An 18,567-nucleotide genomic window follows, 5' to 3' on the forward strand; every position below is an offset into this window, starting at 1 on the left:
GACCCTCTGATTACAACACTTCATTGGGACTATGGAACCATTGAGGTGTTGTGTGACTGCTTAGAAAAAGTAAACTGCTGGATGAGTGAAAACTTCCTTCAACTAAACCATGACAAGATGGAGGTGATTGTCTTTGGTAACAAGGAAAAGAGGACTGCTGTCAGCAAGTATCTTGAGTCTCATTCTTTAAAAGCTAAAGACCAAGTCAAAAACCTTGGTGTTCTTACATTCAGCAGTCAGATCAAATCTATCACAAAAACAGCCTTCTACCACCTAAAGAACATCTCCAGAGTGAAAGGTTTAATGGCTCAGAAAGATCAGGAGAAACTGGTCCATGCTTTTATCTCCAGCAGACTGGACTATTGTAATGGTCTTCTGACAGGAATCCCCCAAAAGAGCATCAGACAGCTACAGATGGTTCAGAACGCTGCAGCTCGAGTCTTAACCAGAACAAAGAGGTCAGAGCACATTATTTCAGTTTTAAAGTCTTTACACTGGCTCCCAGTCAGCCTCAGAATAGACTTTAAAGTTCTGCTGCTGGTGTATAAATCTGTGAATGGGTTTGGTCCAGAATACATCAGTGACATGTTAGTCAGGTATGAACCCAGCAGGTCTCTCAGATCTATGGACACAGGTCAGATAGTGGAGCCCAGAGCTCACAGTAAACATGGTGATGCTGCTTTTAGTTGTTATGCTGCAAAGAAGTGGAACAAACTACCAGCAGAGCTGAAGTCAGCATCACATGTGAACATTTTTAAATCAAAGTTAAAGGCACTTTTATTCTCTACTGCATATGATTGAGAGAGAGATTTATGGTCATGTTGTTGATGTAATGTATTTGTTGATGATTTGAATTGATTTTAAGCTGTTGAATCTTTTATCATGTAAAGCACATTGAGTTGCCTTGTGTATGAAATGCGCTATACAAATAAATTTGTCTTGCCTTAATTGCCTTCCTAAACCGCCGCACAGTTGATCAACAGTGGATTCTTTTCTGATGCAGCACTGATATGAAGCTGTATGGACACAAATGACCGAAAAAAGAATACAATTTTTAATTCTAAGTAACGTAAAGTTACTTTTTCAGGTAACTCATTAATTTTTGGGGTAAGTAATCAAAATATTAATTGAGTTACTTTGTGAATGAAGTAACTAGTAACGGTAACTAGTTAAGTTTTTTCAGTAACTAGCACAACACTGGTTGTGGGTGCGTTTTTAGATTTGTTTGAATTTCTAAAATCATTATTTTAAAGAAAAAGTATAGGTCATAGATAAATAAATCAAAGGTAAAATACTCACAAGCAAATGTAAAAAATTGACCTTGACGCTCAAAGTCTCCACTGTAAACATTCTCTTATTCACTTTCTCGGAAAAGTTTCGCGCATTGCATTGTGGTATGTGGAGTCCCGTAGATTGATGCATAAAAGTGCTTTTACTTCCTCCATGGGATTTCCTGTGTTTCTTTGCCAGACAAAGAGGATAGGGATATGCTTGACTCCATTTTTGTTTGAGTTGTGATATCACCTCAATTTGGACCGTATTCAGAACTTTCCGTAAAGCCCTCAAAATAATAATGTTTTTTCTGCAATTTTCAGTCTATGAAAATACCAGAAATGTGTTGGGAAATCCCTTTGGCAGAGTTTTTGGGGCAAACAAAAGAAATCACAGTAAGAATGACGTAAAAACACTTTCACAGGTTCGGGACTCCACATCCCACAATGCAATGCGCAAAACTTGTCTGACATGGTAACAAACCAATTGTTTACACTGAAGCAGAAATGTATCCCTTCTCCAACTGATTGTGAGTAAATTATCTTTGATTTATTGATCATTAGAGGCCTACAATTTGTCTTTATCTTTAAACACATCATCGTCCCCAGCAGCTTTAAGAAGGTGGAGACAGGAAAACAATCGCACATGCACACAGTGATCAAGCTATGCTCACAATGATACATACAAGGGAGAAAACCCAACTCATGACAAACTCTGTCTGACTTCGCCTTCAGAGGCTGTGCTGTATTCTGTATGTGTATGACGTAATTCTGCGTGTACACAAGAGGACGATTACAGCAAATAAAAATACTTTTCTCCATCTATACATGTTGAGATGTTCCACTCCTTTTGCTGTGGAAACGTGGAAACAGGTCCTTTGTCCATCCAAAAAGTGTGACTTCTGCTTCTTGTTTGCCATCAATCTCCTCCTTCTTATGGGGGTTTATGGGACACGGAAAAAAATAGTGCAACCGCAGAACGTCATGTCTGATTCCAGTTAATGAGCTCCATTGTCAATCACAATGGGTGTGAAAAACAAGCTTCAGATTGTCCGATTCCAATTGAGCTGTTTACATTGCATTTAAAAATCCATTACTATCAGACTACGACATTTTTTGGGTTTCAAGCTGCGTGTTTATGTTTATCGCCCATAAGGGCCCCTAAAAATACTGTATCCATGTTGGAACATAAAAAAATAAAATCCATAGTTACAATATGTGTATTGTATTACTCACGTCTTCCATCAGTTCTGCAGGCATTGCTTAGAGTGTTATTGTTGGAGTTACAAAGTTTGTGCATTAAAGGGTTACAGAACATTGGAGCAAGCAAGGAAAGAATTTTAGTTTCTTCTAGTTTAATTTGCTCATAACCATTTTATTCATATTTTTGTAGTTGTATTTTGAAAAAAAATGTTAAGGTAAGCATTTACTGTTTTTTGAATAAAAAAATAGGAAAAAAACTGTATCTTCTCAAATATGACATCACCACATTTATAAATTACCGATGGAGACCATGACAAACCATAAAGTCCTTTTTAAAATAAATAAATAAATCAAATCAAATCTGAGAAATAATGTTTTGCTTGAATAACTTTTTGAAAACTGGCAACACACCAAAAAAAAAAAAATGACCCACATTTCTGAAAACACTGTTCTTATATTTATCTTGAAAAAACTGTTTGGAGGGCCTCTGAAAATTTTAAACTTTAAAATTAAACCCAATATATTCTAGATTTAGTCACGCTTGTCCAACTGAAATGCCTATTAAAAATGCATTTGTTTTGTTATAAACTAACACTACAATCCTATAGGCTTTTAAAAATACCATGGCAGATTAATATGTGTAAATATTAAAAATGACAAACTTATTTTTTTTTTTTTTAAAGCAGAGATTAAAACACCCAAGGAGGATTCGGGGGTTTCACAGGAGTTTGTGTGCTTTGATTCTCAGCCTGGAGAGCTGATGTCTAAACTCTCAATGTGGAGCAACAACATCCTCAACCGCGTCTACCCTGCAAAGTAATGGGATACCCCAGGAAGTGGTTACACGGGTGTTCTGCAGAAGGGCACTATTGGTGTTTTGTAGAGATCTGTGCTGTTGGTGCTTCAGCACGAGCCGGCCCGTGGTGAAAACCAGGAGATGTCCAAAGCAGGGCAGCAGGAAAGGACGTGCGCGGGGAGGTATCGTCCTAGATCCGATGCATCTAGGTTATTCAGCCATCCGGGCTCATCTCAGCCTGTTTGAGACAGCGGCCTGTCCTCCTCACACCCGGGAAAACAAAGAAAAAACCGCACACTGGCTGCGCAGCTCCGTGCGTAAATGGAGAGGTTCACGTGCGTATCGGAATGCGCACAATAAAGCATGTTTGTTTTGCTGCTAACTCCTGCCCTGTCCCACGACCACGCATTTAGACTTCCTCATACTTCATATCTACATAGAGTGATGTCTGCAGACGCTGACGGTGCCAGTGCGCAAAGCCGAGACGCACTGGATCACACTGGTTATATGAAAGCACGTGTCCGCGCGCTGTGCCGTGACAGAGGCTGTGAGTCGTGGGTGAGGCTGCGGGGGGTCGCGTGCGTAGGCTCGCTGTCGGTAGCCCTCGCTGTGCTGCTCAGATGTGCAGAGTGGAGAGCAGAGGAGGACAGATCCTTTCTCCTTCACTGGCTCTCAGGCTGCGCCGCGGAGCTGCTGCACACTGTGTGGAAGGCGCTCTCTCCACTCTCCGCCCTCCTATGTGCCTTCTTCTGGCTCGGCCTGTACCTGCTCCACAGCAGGGTTCGGACCCAGACCGCGCTGTCCGTGCTCACACTGTCCCACCTGGGAGAAGCTGCAGCTGGGTGTCTCCTGGACGGAGCGGATGAACGGCTCCTCGCACGCACCCCCGCGGCTGTGCTCGTGCTTCTGTGCGCACTCATGGTAGCGCGGCTGGATCCGGGCACAACTGTGATCCTGTTCGTCAGCCTCGTCAGGACCGTTTCACTGTTTTCGCTGCACAGCGTGCGTACCGCCTGGAGACCGTGCGTGGCGTACCTGCTGGGAGTGCTGGGAATCCTACTGGCGAGGTATGCTGACGGGGTTCTTCCCAACCAAGGCACACACAAGGAGGGCTGCACCCCCGTGACCGGAGCCTGTAGGGAAGAGGTGCCGGTATTTAAGAGGCGCAGGAGGTCCAGTTCGGTGATAGCCTCAGACATGGCACACAGTCAGTCCCACAGCAAGTCCCACCGCCGGACCTCTCTGCCATGCATCCAACGGGACCAGGTAGGAAGTTTCAGCCCGTTACCTCATTTCTGCCTTGTTTTCTATACAGTTTGCACTTATTCTTAGGCTACAGCACCAAATGAATCAGTCATCTCAGGGCACTCATCATATTAAAGTAAGTTATACCCTCAGGGAACAACAACATTTTTTATAAAAGCAACGATGAGAGATTTAACTCCCCTTTACCAGAAAGAAACCTCCAGCAGAACCAGACTATATTCAACCAGGAGTTATAGTGGAAATGAAGGAGAGAACGGGACAAGAAAAATACTGAATAATACAGTTAGAATATCCCATGCTGGTGTACCAGGAACATTAGTGCAATGTTATACCTGCAAGGATTATGGTGAATGAGTGGAAGTGAAGAGGCAAAGGAGAAAACACCCACTACAAGAGAGGGACTAGTGTAAAGCATCAAAAATGGACATTCGGCTTGAATTTCCATTTTTGGTGAAATGATGGAAATCTGGAAGCGTTGCAGAGGATGTGCAATACCGTGGATCATTTTTTAAGGCCTAATTCTAACCATTTGAAATCCAAAGAGTGTTTTTTTCTTCTTCTTCTTCTTTTATCACAAAACAGAAATCACACAAGTAACTTTAATCATATAGAAATCATAGTGTCTTTGTATCTCTCAGTCCTGAAATGTAGATTTCCTCCCTTTTGTTTGTACTTCATTAAACTGATTTTCGTATGATCCAACTGAACTCTATTTAGAATATTTATTCCAATATTTACTAAAAAAAAATAGCTGTAGAAGGTGATGACCTTTGGATAAAATCTTAAACTCTGTGGTTTCTGATGGTTTTGTTCTGTGGGGATGGGACGTGGAGCTGAGGATACAATGATAGTTTCCTCTGGTCCAATATACCATCTATCCACATGATCTCTGGGCCACATCTACCATGATCCTACACTCTAATGCCACTCAGCCCTTATATCTGCTTCCTCTAGTCCAGAGGTAGGCAACTTTTTTCACAAAATGTGTTTGTTTGATTGCAGGGCCACATGATCAACATTCATGTCAGCATTTAGTATAATGAGCGATCTGAGACTAATACAGGAAAGAACAAAGAGTTTTTATAGTCATTTTTAGGGGGTCCCGATCCGATATTGATATCGGATATCGGTCCGAGATCAGCCAGAAAAGGAATATCGGACTGCATCTAAAATTTTTGATATATGTTATATTAAATTTATTCAGTTGTAGAATACTCTAGATATTATGTTGAAGGTTAAAATGTATGTAACCAATTGGATAATAATACATGGGTCAGTTTTTCTCATCCCTACTGTTGCTGACTATTGTTCTCTGTTTGAGTGACATCACATGATCAAGCCTTTTCTAACATTCCACACTACAAAATATTAATAAGTAATAAAAGTATATATGATTCGTGTTGATATCGTATCGATGTCGGTATCGGCCAAACACTCAAGGCGCCAATATCGGTATCGTATCGGAAGTTAAAAAGTTGTTTTGGAATATCCCTAGTAAGTGTTTTTCTCTCATTTTGTTTATGTTTATTGTTGTCTTACTTATGAGGCATTTTTTCCTTTCTGTTGTCCTTTTGTGTTATTTTCCTGTAAAATATATGTTTTTGTAGTAATACAGTGTGTTAGTGCTGTCATTTTGCATTTTTTGGAGTAATTTTTGTGTCTGTTGTCATTTTCCTTGTTTGTTATTACTGTGGGTTTGCAGAGTCATTTTTCATGTTTTTCTAGTCTTTTGGTGTACTTTTTTTTGTCATTTTCTGTAATTTTGTATAATTTACTAATTTTGTATATTACTGTTTGTTCATTTTTGTAGTATTTTCTGTGTTTTTCCTCTTGTCTTCTCCTGTATTTTCCAGCAATGTTTTAATTCTTTGTGTTTTTTAATGTATTCTTGCTCTTGCTTTGTGTACTTTTCTGTCATTTTGTACATTTACTTTGGGGGCCACATAAAATTAGACCGAGGGCCGAATCTGGCCCCCGGGCAGCCAGTTGCCTATGTCTGTTTTAGTCTGTAAGCAGCAGGAATGTGGCAGCACTGACACACATGCATACCTGTGTGGAAGAGAGGACTCACCTCCACACAGGTCTGCTGTGGAAAATGGATGAGCACAGTGAGCATGTGAATGGGAAGCAGAGTGTGGCAGTGATCAAAGCTCCCGTTGTGAGCGACGAGTGTGGTGAGGTTAGAAGATGAGAGGCTACGCTGTCAGCGCTGCCTCTTAGTTAGTGCTGCAGTGGGCTTGTTTGTTGCCTTTACACACATAACGCTCCATAAATCAGCCGTGAAAAGACTCTCAGATGCTTTTTCTCATTTAGGTTTGATGTCACAGCAGATGCTTATTTAAGTGTCCATCTTCATTAATTCAATGTGGGGTCACTGCGGTGAGTCTTTGGATGCTCTTTGTATGTGAATGGGCAGTGAACTGGGGAAAAAATACACAGCTGTATTTACTGTAAACACACACACACACACACACACACACACACACACACACACACACACACACACACACACACACACACACGGCATGCTCCTTGAAACTCCTACTGTGATTAAGAGGAAACCTGCATTAGATAAGACAGTGTTTTTCAAATGGGGGTACGCGATGGCACTGCAGGGGGTACTTGAGAGAGAGAAAGTGGAAAATTAACAAATAAAGTACTAGTCTTGGTCCCGCCCCAGGCATGATATGACCGGAAATGATACAAACTATAGAAATGAATCTATTCAGGACCTATTAAATCAGCTTTTTTCAACCGAGGGATCGGGACCCCATGTAGGTTCACTTGAAATTTCGGAAAAATTAAAAACATTTTTAAATAGTTTTAATTATTAATTGAAACTAGTACAGTGCCTGTCGGAAGTATGCATTTATGTGGGAGCATAAGGGGTATAAATGTGGGTGCAATTTTCCTGGTTTAATTCTACGGGACATGTGCATGATAAATGTGTTTGTTGTTTGTTTTTTTACTCACTTTTATACTTTTTTGTTTGGTGTATTTTTCTTTAATGAATGTTTTTTGGAGTCATGTGTATTTTTGTATCTCTCTGTTGTGTTTTTGTGCATTTTTTGTATAATTATGGTTTTTGTTGCCATTGTAGTGTGATTCAGGAGTCATTTTGTGTATTTTTTGTATAAATATTTAGTTTTGTGTATTCAGTCATTTTCATATTTTTGTTGTATTTTTCTGTAATGTATGTTTTTGAAGTCATCATTGTGTATTTTTTATCTTTCAGTTGTCTTTTTGTGCATTTTTTGTATAATTATTGTTTTTTGTTGCCATTGTAGTGTTATTGTAGAGTTATTTTTGTATTAATATTGTTCAGTTTTTTGTTTTATTTTACTAATTTAGTATATTTTTATTATGAATACTGTGTGTGTGTGTGTGTGTGTCTACATCCATCTCCTCCGTGCATTATCTTCACACACGCGTCTTGCTAAGAGAGACACGGAAGTACCACAAAAAATAAATGTTTTGCAAATGGTTTAATTTTATGGGACATGTGCATGATAAATGTGTTTGTTGTTTTTTAATACTCATTTTAATTTTTTTTGTTTGATGTATTTTTCTGTAATGTATGTTTTGTGTGTTTTTGGAGCATTTTTGTATATTTTTATGCATTTCTGTTGTAATTTTGTGTACTTTTTGTATAAATATTGTTTCGATTTTTGTTTTATTTTACTCATTTAGTATATTTTTATTATAAATACTGTGTGTGTGTGTGTGTGTCTACATCCATTTCCTCCGTGCATTATCTTCACACACGCGTCTTGCTAAGAGAGACACGGAAGTACCACAAAAAATAAATGTTTTGCAAATGGTTTAATTTTATGGGACATGTGCATGATAAATGTGTTTGTTGTTTTTTAATACTCATTTTAATTTTTTTTTGTTTGATGTATTTTTCTGTAATGTATGTTTTTGGAGCATTTTTGTATATTTTTATGCATTTCTGTTGTAATTTTGTGTACTTTTTGTATAAATATTGTTTAGTTTTTTGTTTAATTTTACTCATTTAGTATATTTTTATTATAAATACTGTGTGTGTGTGTCTACATCCATCTTCTCCGTGCATTATCTTCACACACGCGCGCGTCTTGCTGAGAGACACAGAAGTACCGCGAAAAATAAACGTTTTGCAACACCAAAGTCGCAACTCTCTCTAAACGGCTCTGTGTGATCCGCATCAGCCGTGTGTGTGTGTGCGTGTGTTTGTTTACATTGTAGCTGCTAGCATCCTTTCTTAGCACATAGAATAATATAAGAACACTTACCCTTGCGCAGAACTCTGTCTGAATAACCAGATAGTTTGTGATTAGGTCGACTAACGTCCGTCAGCACAGCCACTGCTCACAGTCATGAGACGACGGACGAAGTGAAATCTGTGACCGGAGATTTAAAGGAAGTTTGGAATCACGGGAATAATATTAAATAACCATGAAATATTAACTTTAATGACTTTTAGCGGTACAAAAACATTTTTAATATTAACCTTTTTTTGTTTTTTTGAACCCAAACAACCTGCGACATGGTGATGTCATGAACCCAGAACCGGAAGTAGCGCGCTCTTACCGAGGGAGCCGTAATTATAAAATTAATGTTTTGACCATTTTGCTTCACCAAATTACTCCAAAATAACAGATGCACACACTCGGGGTATTTGGAACGTGGATGAATAGCAGTTGATTCACAGTTCATCTGTTTCGCCTTCAAAATGGATACCGGAAGTCGCCTCAACTGTGATCAAGATGGATGCCGGAAGTCGCCTCAACTGTGATCAAGATGGATGCCGGAAGTCGTCTCTCAACAGATGGTGCGCTAGCACCCCCTCACACCCTGAGGTCAAAAGCTGAATAGGTTTCATTTCAGGGCCGTCCAGAAGTGAAATAAAATTTAAATAAACATTTTGAAATGACCAAATTACTCCAAAATAACAGATACACACACTCGGGGTATTTGGAACCCGTTGACCAAGTTTCAGGTCGAACTCGCACCGCGTCGGGGAGATATTTGCTCCACACACACATCCACACATCCACACACACTCACATCCACACACACACACGCACACACACAGACCTCCCTTGCTTTTATAGGTAGATGAATTACTTTTTTTTAATTAAAACAATTTTAAGCAACTGTATTTCTATACTTTTACTTTGTGAAATAGAAATCTAGTTCAACTAAAATGCAGTAAAAAAAACATGATAAAAAAGTAATTCTAGGAAAAAAAATGTCTTTGGGGTCGCCAGAAATTCTTGATATCAAAATTGTGTCACGATCCAAAAAAGGTTGGAAACCACTGGACTAAAAACTGTTTCTTTCCACTTATTTACAAAATGAGATTCTTTATGTGTGTGTGTTATCACCTGCTCATTCTATCATTGTGCTCTATAGATGTTTTTGAACAGTTTTCTAAGCAATATGTTGTAGTTGGACAGAAGGGGGTACTTAGATTCAGAAAGAAACGAAAGGGGGTACTTCAGCCAAAAAAAGTTTGAGAACCACTGAGATAAGACATTGTTTCACGATCTTTACAATCATGCTCTTCACGTTAGTGTTACAAATACACCAAGCACCGGATAAGATGCAGTTGTTCACACATTGCAGGAGGAACTAGGGCTGTGCATTGCATGAATATAACACAATGACAATTTGCATGTCACAATACAATATATCCCAATACTAAACAATACGATATAAATCGTAATATTTAATGATATCAATAATTACAAATTTCACCTGTAAAAGTACAAAATGGTCTAAAATACAATTTTTTTTTTTAAACTTGCGAAAAACAAGTAAATGGTAACGGAGCGCTGCTCTTGCTTGCTGCTCCCCAGTACTCCCGTACCTGTCCCCCATGTGTTTTCATTGCAATGTTTGCTGAAGAGTTTTCTCATGATCCCAAACTCCGCCCCTCTCTACAAGGGCCTAGTTTGGTTTTTGCCTTTTTTTTTATCTCTTCTTCCTACCCATTGTTTTATATTTCTCATCTAAGTTTCTTGGTCGGGATGTAACTGCAACTGAATTTCCCCTCGGGGATTAATAAAGTATAATCAATCAATCAAACTATAATTCAAGTATCAATATCAGAAAAAAGTGGTATATATCAAACTGTCAAATTACATTTTTCTAAAAAGTTTAACTTTTGCTTCTACAACAGATTCTTATAAGCTCTTAAATTCTTTAAAAAAAGTGTCTGTTTTATGAAAATAAAGTGCAATCACCTTCCAAAGCTAATATGCATTGAGGAGTGAGGTAGTTTAACAAGGTCTGTGAGCGTTCAAGTGCTATGCATATATTCGCGCAATTAAATGGTTAAAAAAAACATGATTAAAAAATAAATTTGGACGTTGTTTGGGTTACATCGCCAAATTAGTTTTTTCCTACACCTTTAGGAGGAACCGCTGAGACATTAATCCATGATCTTCTACTGAGGTGCTCTGCTGTCTTATCTCACTTGGTGCTCAGTGAGGGACCGGCAGCCAGTCCCATTGAGACAATGGGGTCTCATTTACAAAACACTGAGACCTGTTGTATTTTTAAGTCTTTGTGTTAACAAACTGATGCATTGAGAATCTAGAAAACACTATTAATTCTTTATCATTAAACTCAAATTGTGTTCTTTTCTCTTGTAGAACACTTACAGCTGATCTTAATCTGCAGCAACTATAATGTTATAGCTTAATGGGACTTATTTTATCTTTATGTATTTGTTTACAGTTGCACTAATGTGAGAACAAAACTAAAATCGAAGTTGATTTAAACAGTGATACTTACATTAATTCATTAGTCCATTTTTTTAATTGAAATGTTCCTGTTCTGGGTTCAAACGCGCCACAATAATGTCACTGTGAATTTCTCTAAAATTTCCTAAACAACTTTCAAATATGTTAATAATTAGTGAAATACATGCTAGAATGATTGTATATTATACTGTGTACATTTATTGTAATATTGGTGTATTTAAATGACTCCCCTGCCTTTTATTTTTTATCAACATACCATGTGGCCTCTAACAGCCATTTAGAATCATCATTGTATCATATATTCTTCACTGGTAGTTTAAACTAAAGTGTTCTGGATAGTACCAGTTAAGTTTTGTATAACAATTACATCATTTTTTTAAATTGCTATTTTTATCAAATAAATGAGAAAGTAATTTTAAAGCAAAAAACAAAAAACAAAACAAAAACAACAAAAACCCAAACTAACAAAAACAAAAAAAGATCAATTTTAAAAGTAAAGAAATCGGGGGTTAAAATGCTTCCATCCTTCCAGATTCTGGATGTTTTACTCAGAGTGTGATAACAGTGATATACAAGTTCATGTTGAAAACAGCACACTTTTGGCTGTAGTAAATTACATTCCCAGTAGTGGCATTAAGATTTTAGTTGACTAAAATATACATAATAAAAGTTGTTTTTTTTAAAGATTCATTTGAGTCAAAGATCGATAAACCTAATATTGGATGGTATTAGTGTTTGTAAATACACACCGACAGATTTGATGTAAACAGTGCGTAAGATCACATGAGTTCTGATTGGATTTCATTCCATGTGACAGAATTATAGTTTAGTTTTTATTAGTCAACATAAATATTAACAAATTTTGATATAGTTTTTATTAACCTGCATTTTTCAAATTAGCGGTAGTCATTTATTGTAGAGGTCGACCTATACGGGATTTTCAGAGGCCGATGCCGATACCAATTTAAAAAAAAGCCATTTTGGAAGTTGATATTTGAGGCTGATATACTTTTTTTTTTAAAGACAATTGAAACACTCATATGACTTAAATGTATATATTAGAAATTAAACTAAATACACCAATAAAACATTTATTGAACTTCAAATATACCCGTACACAACCAAGTAAAACAAAAAGTACAGGACGGGTAATTAGCAGTAAAGCATGACAACAATATACAATGTGTAAGTTATCAGTTTAAAATAAATACCTGTATTAGTTATAACCACTCACTCCTTTCCTCTGTTCACAGCCACCACCATTATACTTAAGCTTCACACTTGTCACCATATGCACAACTATAACATCACATCTCTCTCTCACTTTAAAATAATAAACTCCTCCTCACCCTTTCCATTTCCTACCTTGAGTCTCTCCTCCCTGTTCCCTTCCCCCTCACCTAGGTGTAACACTACCCTCTGTTTTCATATCCTCCCTATAATAAAGTGTTTCTTATCCTTCCTTAGGGAGGGCTGGTGATGGTAAAAAGTCCATATATCGCCCGGCCGATATATAGGTCGACCTCTAATTTATTGTCACTTAAAAAACATGTAGTCACCGTTAACTATGACAAAGATTTTTAGTCTAAATTACCGCTGCTCTGTGTGGGCCGTATTCTCTGCAGCCTATTACTGACGTGTCTTTATTTCAGGATGTCAATGTTTTTGCCTTTTTTATGCTTGGTGTGCAGCTCTCTCCAGGATCCATCTGCACACTGCTTTGTTTGCCTCATATTAGTACTGGTATGACTAAGCATGAACGATCCCTGCTCCCTCTCATGTGTGATGGGGCTGCTGAGCAGTTGACCAGTCACTGGCTGTCTGTAATTAAGACACACATGGTGTGCACATGTTGTTGCGGCTGCGTCTTGTCTGTGTGGTCTGTAATGTGTAAACAAGGCTGTGCTGATCCGCACTCGTCATCACCTCACTAACATGGGGGCTCCAGCCTCCCTCAGAGGGGTCAGACACACATTCAGGGACCACAATGCATCCACCACATGGTGACTGGGAGCAGGGCAGAAGTCAGCCAGTGAGAGCTGTCATGATGGAGACAGACTGGTTTACTGCCAAGCAGCTACCGGTCTTCAATGGTTTTGGCCCTTGTTGTATGTTAACGTGCATAGTTCTCCAACATTTCTGTCTTGTTTCCCCCCCGAATTTCTAAAACATCAAGTACCCCTCATTGTTTTTAATGCGTCTTATATATTTGTGACATGGCATGAGAAAAGCAGGAACAAGTCGACCACGGGTTGTTTTGAGTTATTTGCACATTCTGAAAGTGTGGATTCTAACCTTTCCAATGGTGTCACACACATAGAAATTAAATAATATTTAAGAAGTTATGGCCGTTTGAATGTCAGCAATCACCAAACTACATAACAGAGGAAACAGGCCCGGAATATTCTATAGTGTTTGTTATCAGAGCAGCACAGCTGAGCAACAGAAACAAAGAATGATCATTTTCATTAACTCAACCCCAGCAATGATTGCTAATAGCTGTTTTAACCGTTTTAATGCAATTCACAGCCACAGTTATTATCCTTACCTTCCGTATGGAGGTGAAGCGCAGTGCGAGTGTTCAGAAACAGTTTCACTTTTAGCTGCTGAATTCCACTCGTATCGCCTTTATTGGATGAGCTGACATGTTGTTTGTGACTCAATGTGATGCAGCCGTAGGACAAAACAATGCATTATTGTCTTAAATTGATTATTTCTGTGGCCAGAAGAGGTGAGGAGGACAAGAAAGAGACTGAGCAGCTCCAGTGAGTGTTTGAAACAGCTGGATTTAGTTATGACTAACACGGGTTTTGCTATTTAAAGCACTCTGCTCATTTTGTAGTACTGTACACACAGTCAGGCCAGTAATGTACCGTTATACTGTTTGAGAATATATTAAATATAACACCAGTCACTGGCCACTCTTCAATTCAACAACAAGTTGGACCCAAATTGATCTTCACAGTAGTGTCTGCAGAAATAATGTGGATATTTCTGGTTTGTTGTTAATTTTGAATGGTTTTCTATCGTTATTGAAGGAGTTTGAATGTTTTTTGGGTTTCTGGTCAACGTGTGAAGGTGTGTATTCTGCCCTTACTAGGATGTAGAGCTGATTTCTAGCTTGGCAGATAGCTAAACAGGTTCCTTAATAAACATCCAGGAGTCAGCAGTTACGTTTAAGATGTTTACTGTTAGAAGCACTGTGAAACTACAACACACAAATAAAATAATGTTACATATTTGTAATGTATTTTGACTCTTTCTACCACATAAACAAACACTGAGTCATTACTTATTATGCACAACACACGTAAACATTAATATGTGCTGAAATTATCATGGATTAACCACTAGAAAAATCTAGCAATTAGCTCAATGCTAACTTAACATGGAAAATGCCATTGACTGGCTAACGCATTAGCATCACTCCCGTTTTTTGAAGTTTTCCACACAACTATGAACGTTTGCAGCAGACCATCTCAGGTAACAATTAACTTAAAGTGTAAGCATTACTTACATAAATATGCTCTTTAGGGTTATGGTAATGCTTCACCATCAATGTAACAATGTGGTTGTTCTTAGGGATGATTATCGGATGTTTCTCCTCCCAAGAGATTGCAGCTGATGACATGCGACCGCCAATCCTCAGCACACCATCAGTATCCAGGATGGGATCGCTTTTGGACAGGCTCTTGATTTCCTCTTTAAAAGGCTCTTGCTGTATGGTCCGGACAATTATTGTTCTTGCCTGTATAAACTCATCTGCTTTTGGCATGTCTCCCTCCGGAGCTTGGGAATAGGTTCTGACTTTCTGAATAAGCTTGGCTATCCCATGTGTGAGTAGCTTCCAGCTGGAAAAGCGTTCAAATCTTTGTGAACCAAGCAGAGCTTCAGAAGATTTTGTAGCAAAGATAATGATCAGTGGGCGTACATCTACATCAGAGTCTGGTTCAACAAGCTCAAAATGCTCTGGCTGGATAGACGTAGCTCCATCGACTGTTTTGAGAAAGGAGGGTCCTGAAAACCAACTAGTTTCTCCCAAAAGCGCCGCTGGTACTGGTCGTGTACCGTGATCTGCAGGATTGTGGTCCGTGCTGACAAAGTGCCACTGTTCTGAATGTGATGACTTCCGGATGCGTGCGACCCTGTTGGCAACATACACATAGAACCTTCGGTTGGTGTTGTAGATATAGCCCAAGACAACTCTAGAGTCAGTGTAGAACTTCACTGAGTGGATTTCAACATCTAGCTCATCCACTAACATGTTGGCTAGCTCATCCACTAACATGTTGGCTAGCTCAACTGCGAGCACGGTCACACAAAGCGCCAGACGGGGCACAGTATGGGAGTGACATGGTGCTAACTTGGATTTCCCCATGCAGAATCCAACATGGCTGTGTCCCTCCTCGTTGCATGCTCTGAGGTAAGCCAGTGGACGCGTCGGAATAGACACATAGTTTCCTGTGTTGTGTGGCGAGCAAGGAAACAGGTAGGTATGGTCTTGGAATGTGGAGTTGCTCGAGTGCTTTGAGTGAGTCTTTCCAAGACCTCCACTGTGTCTCCTTTTCAGCTGGTATTTGAGCATACCATCCATATTGTTTGGTGCACAGTTCCCTGACTAGAGCCTTGCCTTGTACCGTTACTGGAGCCACAAACCCCAAGGGATCAAATATGCAGTTGACTGTAGAGAGAATATCCCTGCGGGTAAATGGCTTCTCCTCTCTAGAGACAAAGAAGGTTAAGCTGTCGGTTTGAAGGTGCCAATTGAGACCGAAGCTCCTCTGCAGGGGTAAAGGATCCACCCCTAGCTCCAGGTCTTTCAGCTCTTTAGCATGTTCCTCAAGTGGAATGGCTGCCATCACTGCATTATGGTTTGAAGCTACTTTGTGCAGTCAAATGTTTGACTCGGCTAACATCTCTTTGGTCCTTTTCAAGACTTGGATAGCGTCATTGTCGGTGGAGAATGAGGTAAGTCCGTCATCAACATAAAAGTTTCTTAGAACAAATTGTTTTGCCTCTGTGCCATATTTTTCTTGACCTTGCAGAGCAGCTCTTCTCAAGCCATATATGGCAACAGCGGGAGAAGGGTTATTGCCAAATACGTGTACGGTCATGCGGTACTCTGTGATCTTTTTGGCAGGGTCATTGTCCTCGAACCAGAGGAAACGTAGGAAAGTGTGGTGTTCCTTACAGACTTTGAAGCGGTAGAACATTTGTTCTATATTCGCTGCCACCGCCACAGGTTCCTTACAGAAGCGAATGAGAACTCCCAAGAGTGTATTGTTTAGGTCAGGTCAGGTCCACTCAACAGGATGTCGTTGAGAGAGACACCGTCATGTTTAGCGCTGGAATCAAACACTGCTCGTACCTGGCCTGGTTTATGTGGATGATAAACTCCAAATATTGGTAGAAACCAACACTCCTGTCCTCCACTGAGTGGTGGGGTTCGTTCCGCATGACTTTCCTCAAAGATCTTGCGCATGAAAGTAACCATATGTTCCTTCATGTCTGGCTTTTTCCCGAGCATGTGGCGTAAGGTCGAAAGACGCTTGACTGCTTGTGTCCTATTGTTAGGAAGTTTGCGCCTTGGCTCTCTGAAGGGTAGTGGTGCCACCCAACTGTTTGAGTTGTCCATGAAGACCTCTGTGTCCATTATTTCCAGAAAGGCTTTATCTTCCACGGACATGGCAGGCTTGTCATCGTGTGGTGTGCGCTGGAAGACTCCTTCACCAAGACCGTCTTTTTCTTCAAACAGGTCTGTCCTCTCGTCCACCTTTGGAAAATGATGGTGATGCACTGGAGTATCAAACATCTCTCTGATGTGGAGACTGTTGGTGCAAGGATCAAACATAGATGTACACCCTTTACTCAGCACATTGGTTCGGTAGACATTGGCACGATCTGGTTTGTGAGCTCTCCCAAGACTTACTTCTCCTACAATCACCCAGCCCAAGTCGAGACGCTGGGCGTAGGGAGCATCGTGGGGGCCATTGCATTGTTCTTAAACCTTGTGTGCCCATGGTATGTCTCGACCAAGCAGGATAAGGATGGCTGCAGAGGGATCTAGAGCTGGGATCTTGTCTACGACCCGCTTGAGGTGTGAATAGTGTCTGGCGATCTCAGGTGTGGGAATTTCCAACTTGTCATCTGGGAGCATGTCACATTCGATTAGAGCGGGAAGTGGAATGTGAGTTCTACCATCCAATGATTCTATGATGAAATTGTTAGCTCGTCGGTCTGTGGTTTCAATAACTCCAGAGCAGGTCTTCAGGGTATATGTTGCTGTGCCCTGTGTAATACCAAAGAGTTCGAAAAAGTCTGATCTCGCCAGGGACTTATTGCTCTGCTCATCTAAGACAACATAAACCTTGACAGCTCTATCTCTCTGGCTTGCTGGATAAACTCTGACGAGGCAGATTTTGGAGCATGATCTTGACCTGACTGTAGTTCCACATATGTCGGTGCATTTCGATGTGACTGCTCGAGAGGCTCCTTCCTCTTGCTCCTCGCCTTGATCTCTTGTGGCTGCAGAGATCTCTGTTATCCACGGATGTAGTGCAGTAGGATGACGGTCACTCTTGCATTCTCTGCACTGAACATTTTTTCCACAGTCTTTAGCTAGGTGACTGGATGATGCACAGTACCTATAGCAAATATTCAGCTGTTTGAGATATGCTTTCCGCTCATCCAAGGATTTGCTCCTAAAACCACAACACTTACCGAGGGGGTGTGGTTTGTTGTGTAGTGGACCCTGTTTGTCTGCGTCAGCCATCCTTTTCTCTGAGGGACTGTCAGGGCTGCTGTTCGAGTCTATCGAGACTTCTGTCTTTTTGACAGAGATGGGCGTCTTCACATTGTGTTTGTAGGAATACTCTGCTTTCCCCATACTCAAACCACCTGTGAGTGAGGCAAAGCTTGGGTCATTGAGTGTTCTGGCTTGATCACAAACAAACTTTTGCAAAGAAGGAGAAAGGTGGGTAAGGTATCCGGTGATTTTCCTTGTAACAAGATGCTAGAGAGACCCATTTGTCATGCAGGGAGTAAGGCAGCTTTTGGACAATTGGAGTGATGCCACGAGATGTGTCCAGGTAATTGAGACCAGGTAAAAATCCATCTGTCCTGGCAGCTTCAAGCTCTAACAGAATGTCTCCCAGCTCTCTCAACCTTTGATTGTCTCGGTTTGAGATTTTTGGAAAATCATCAACCTTCTTGAGGAGTGCATTTTCTATTGCTTCCGGTGAGCCATAGCAGTCTTTGAACCTCTGCCATACCATGCGAA

General features: G+C 40.0%; 1 protein-coding gene across 2 annotated transcripts in view; it reads left to right on the top strand.

The window, feature by feature from the left end:
• The first annotated feature begins 3,668 nt into the window (after positions 1-3,668).
• The window catches only part of LOC114466173 (cGMP-inhibited 3',5'-cyclic phosphodiesterase A-like), a 139,953-nt gene continuing 125,054 nt past the window's right edge, over positions 3,669-18,567 (top strand). Inside the window, exon 1 of one of the 2 annotated variants that reach the window (XM_028451730.1) lies at positions 3,669-4,536. In XM_028451730.1, coding sequence (XP_028307531.1) covers positions 3,715-4,536 — 822 coding nt within the window. In that variant the 5' untranslated portion in view covers positions 3,669-3,714. The remainder of the gene's footprint in view (positions 4,537-18,567) is intronic. The other variant, XM_028451731.1, reaches the window with a different exon arrangement.

Source organism: Gouania willdenowi, chromosome 6 (genome assembly GCF_900634775.1).
Source record: "Gouania willdenowi chromosome 6, fGouWil2.1, whole genome shotgun sequence".
In the NCBI taxonomy this organism is placed as follows: Eukaryota; Metazoa; Chordata; class Actinopteri; order Blenniiformes; family Gobiesocidae; genus Gouania; species Gouania willdenowi.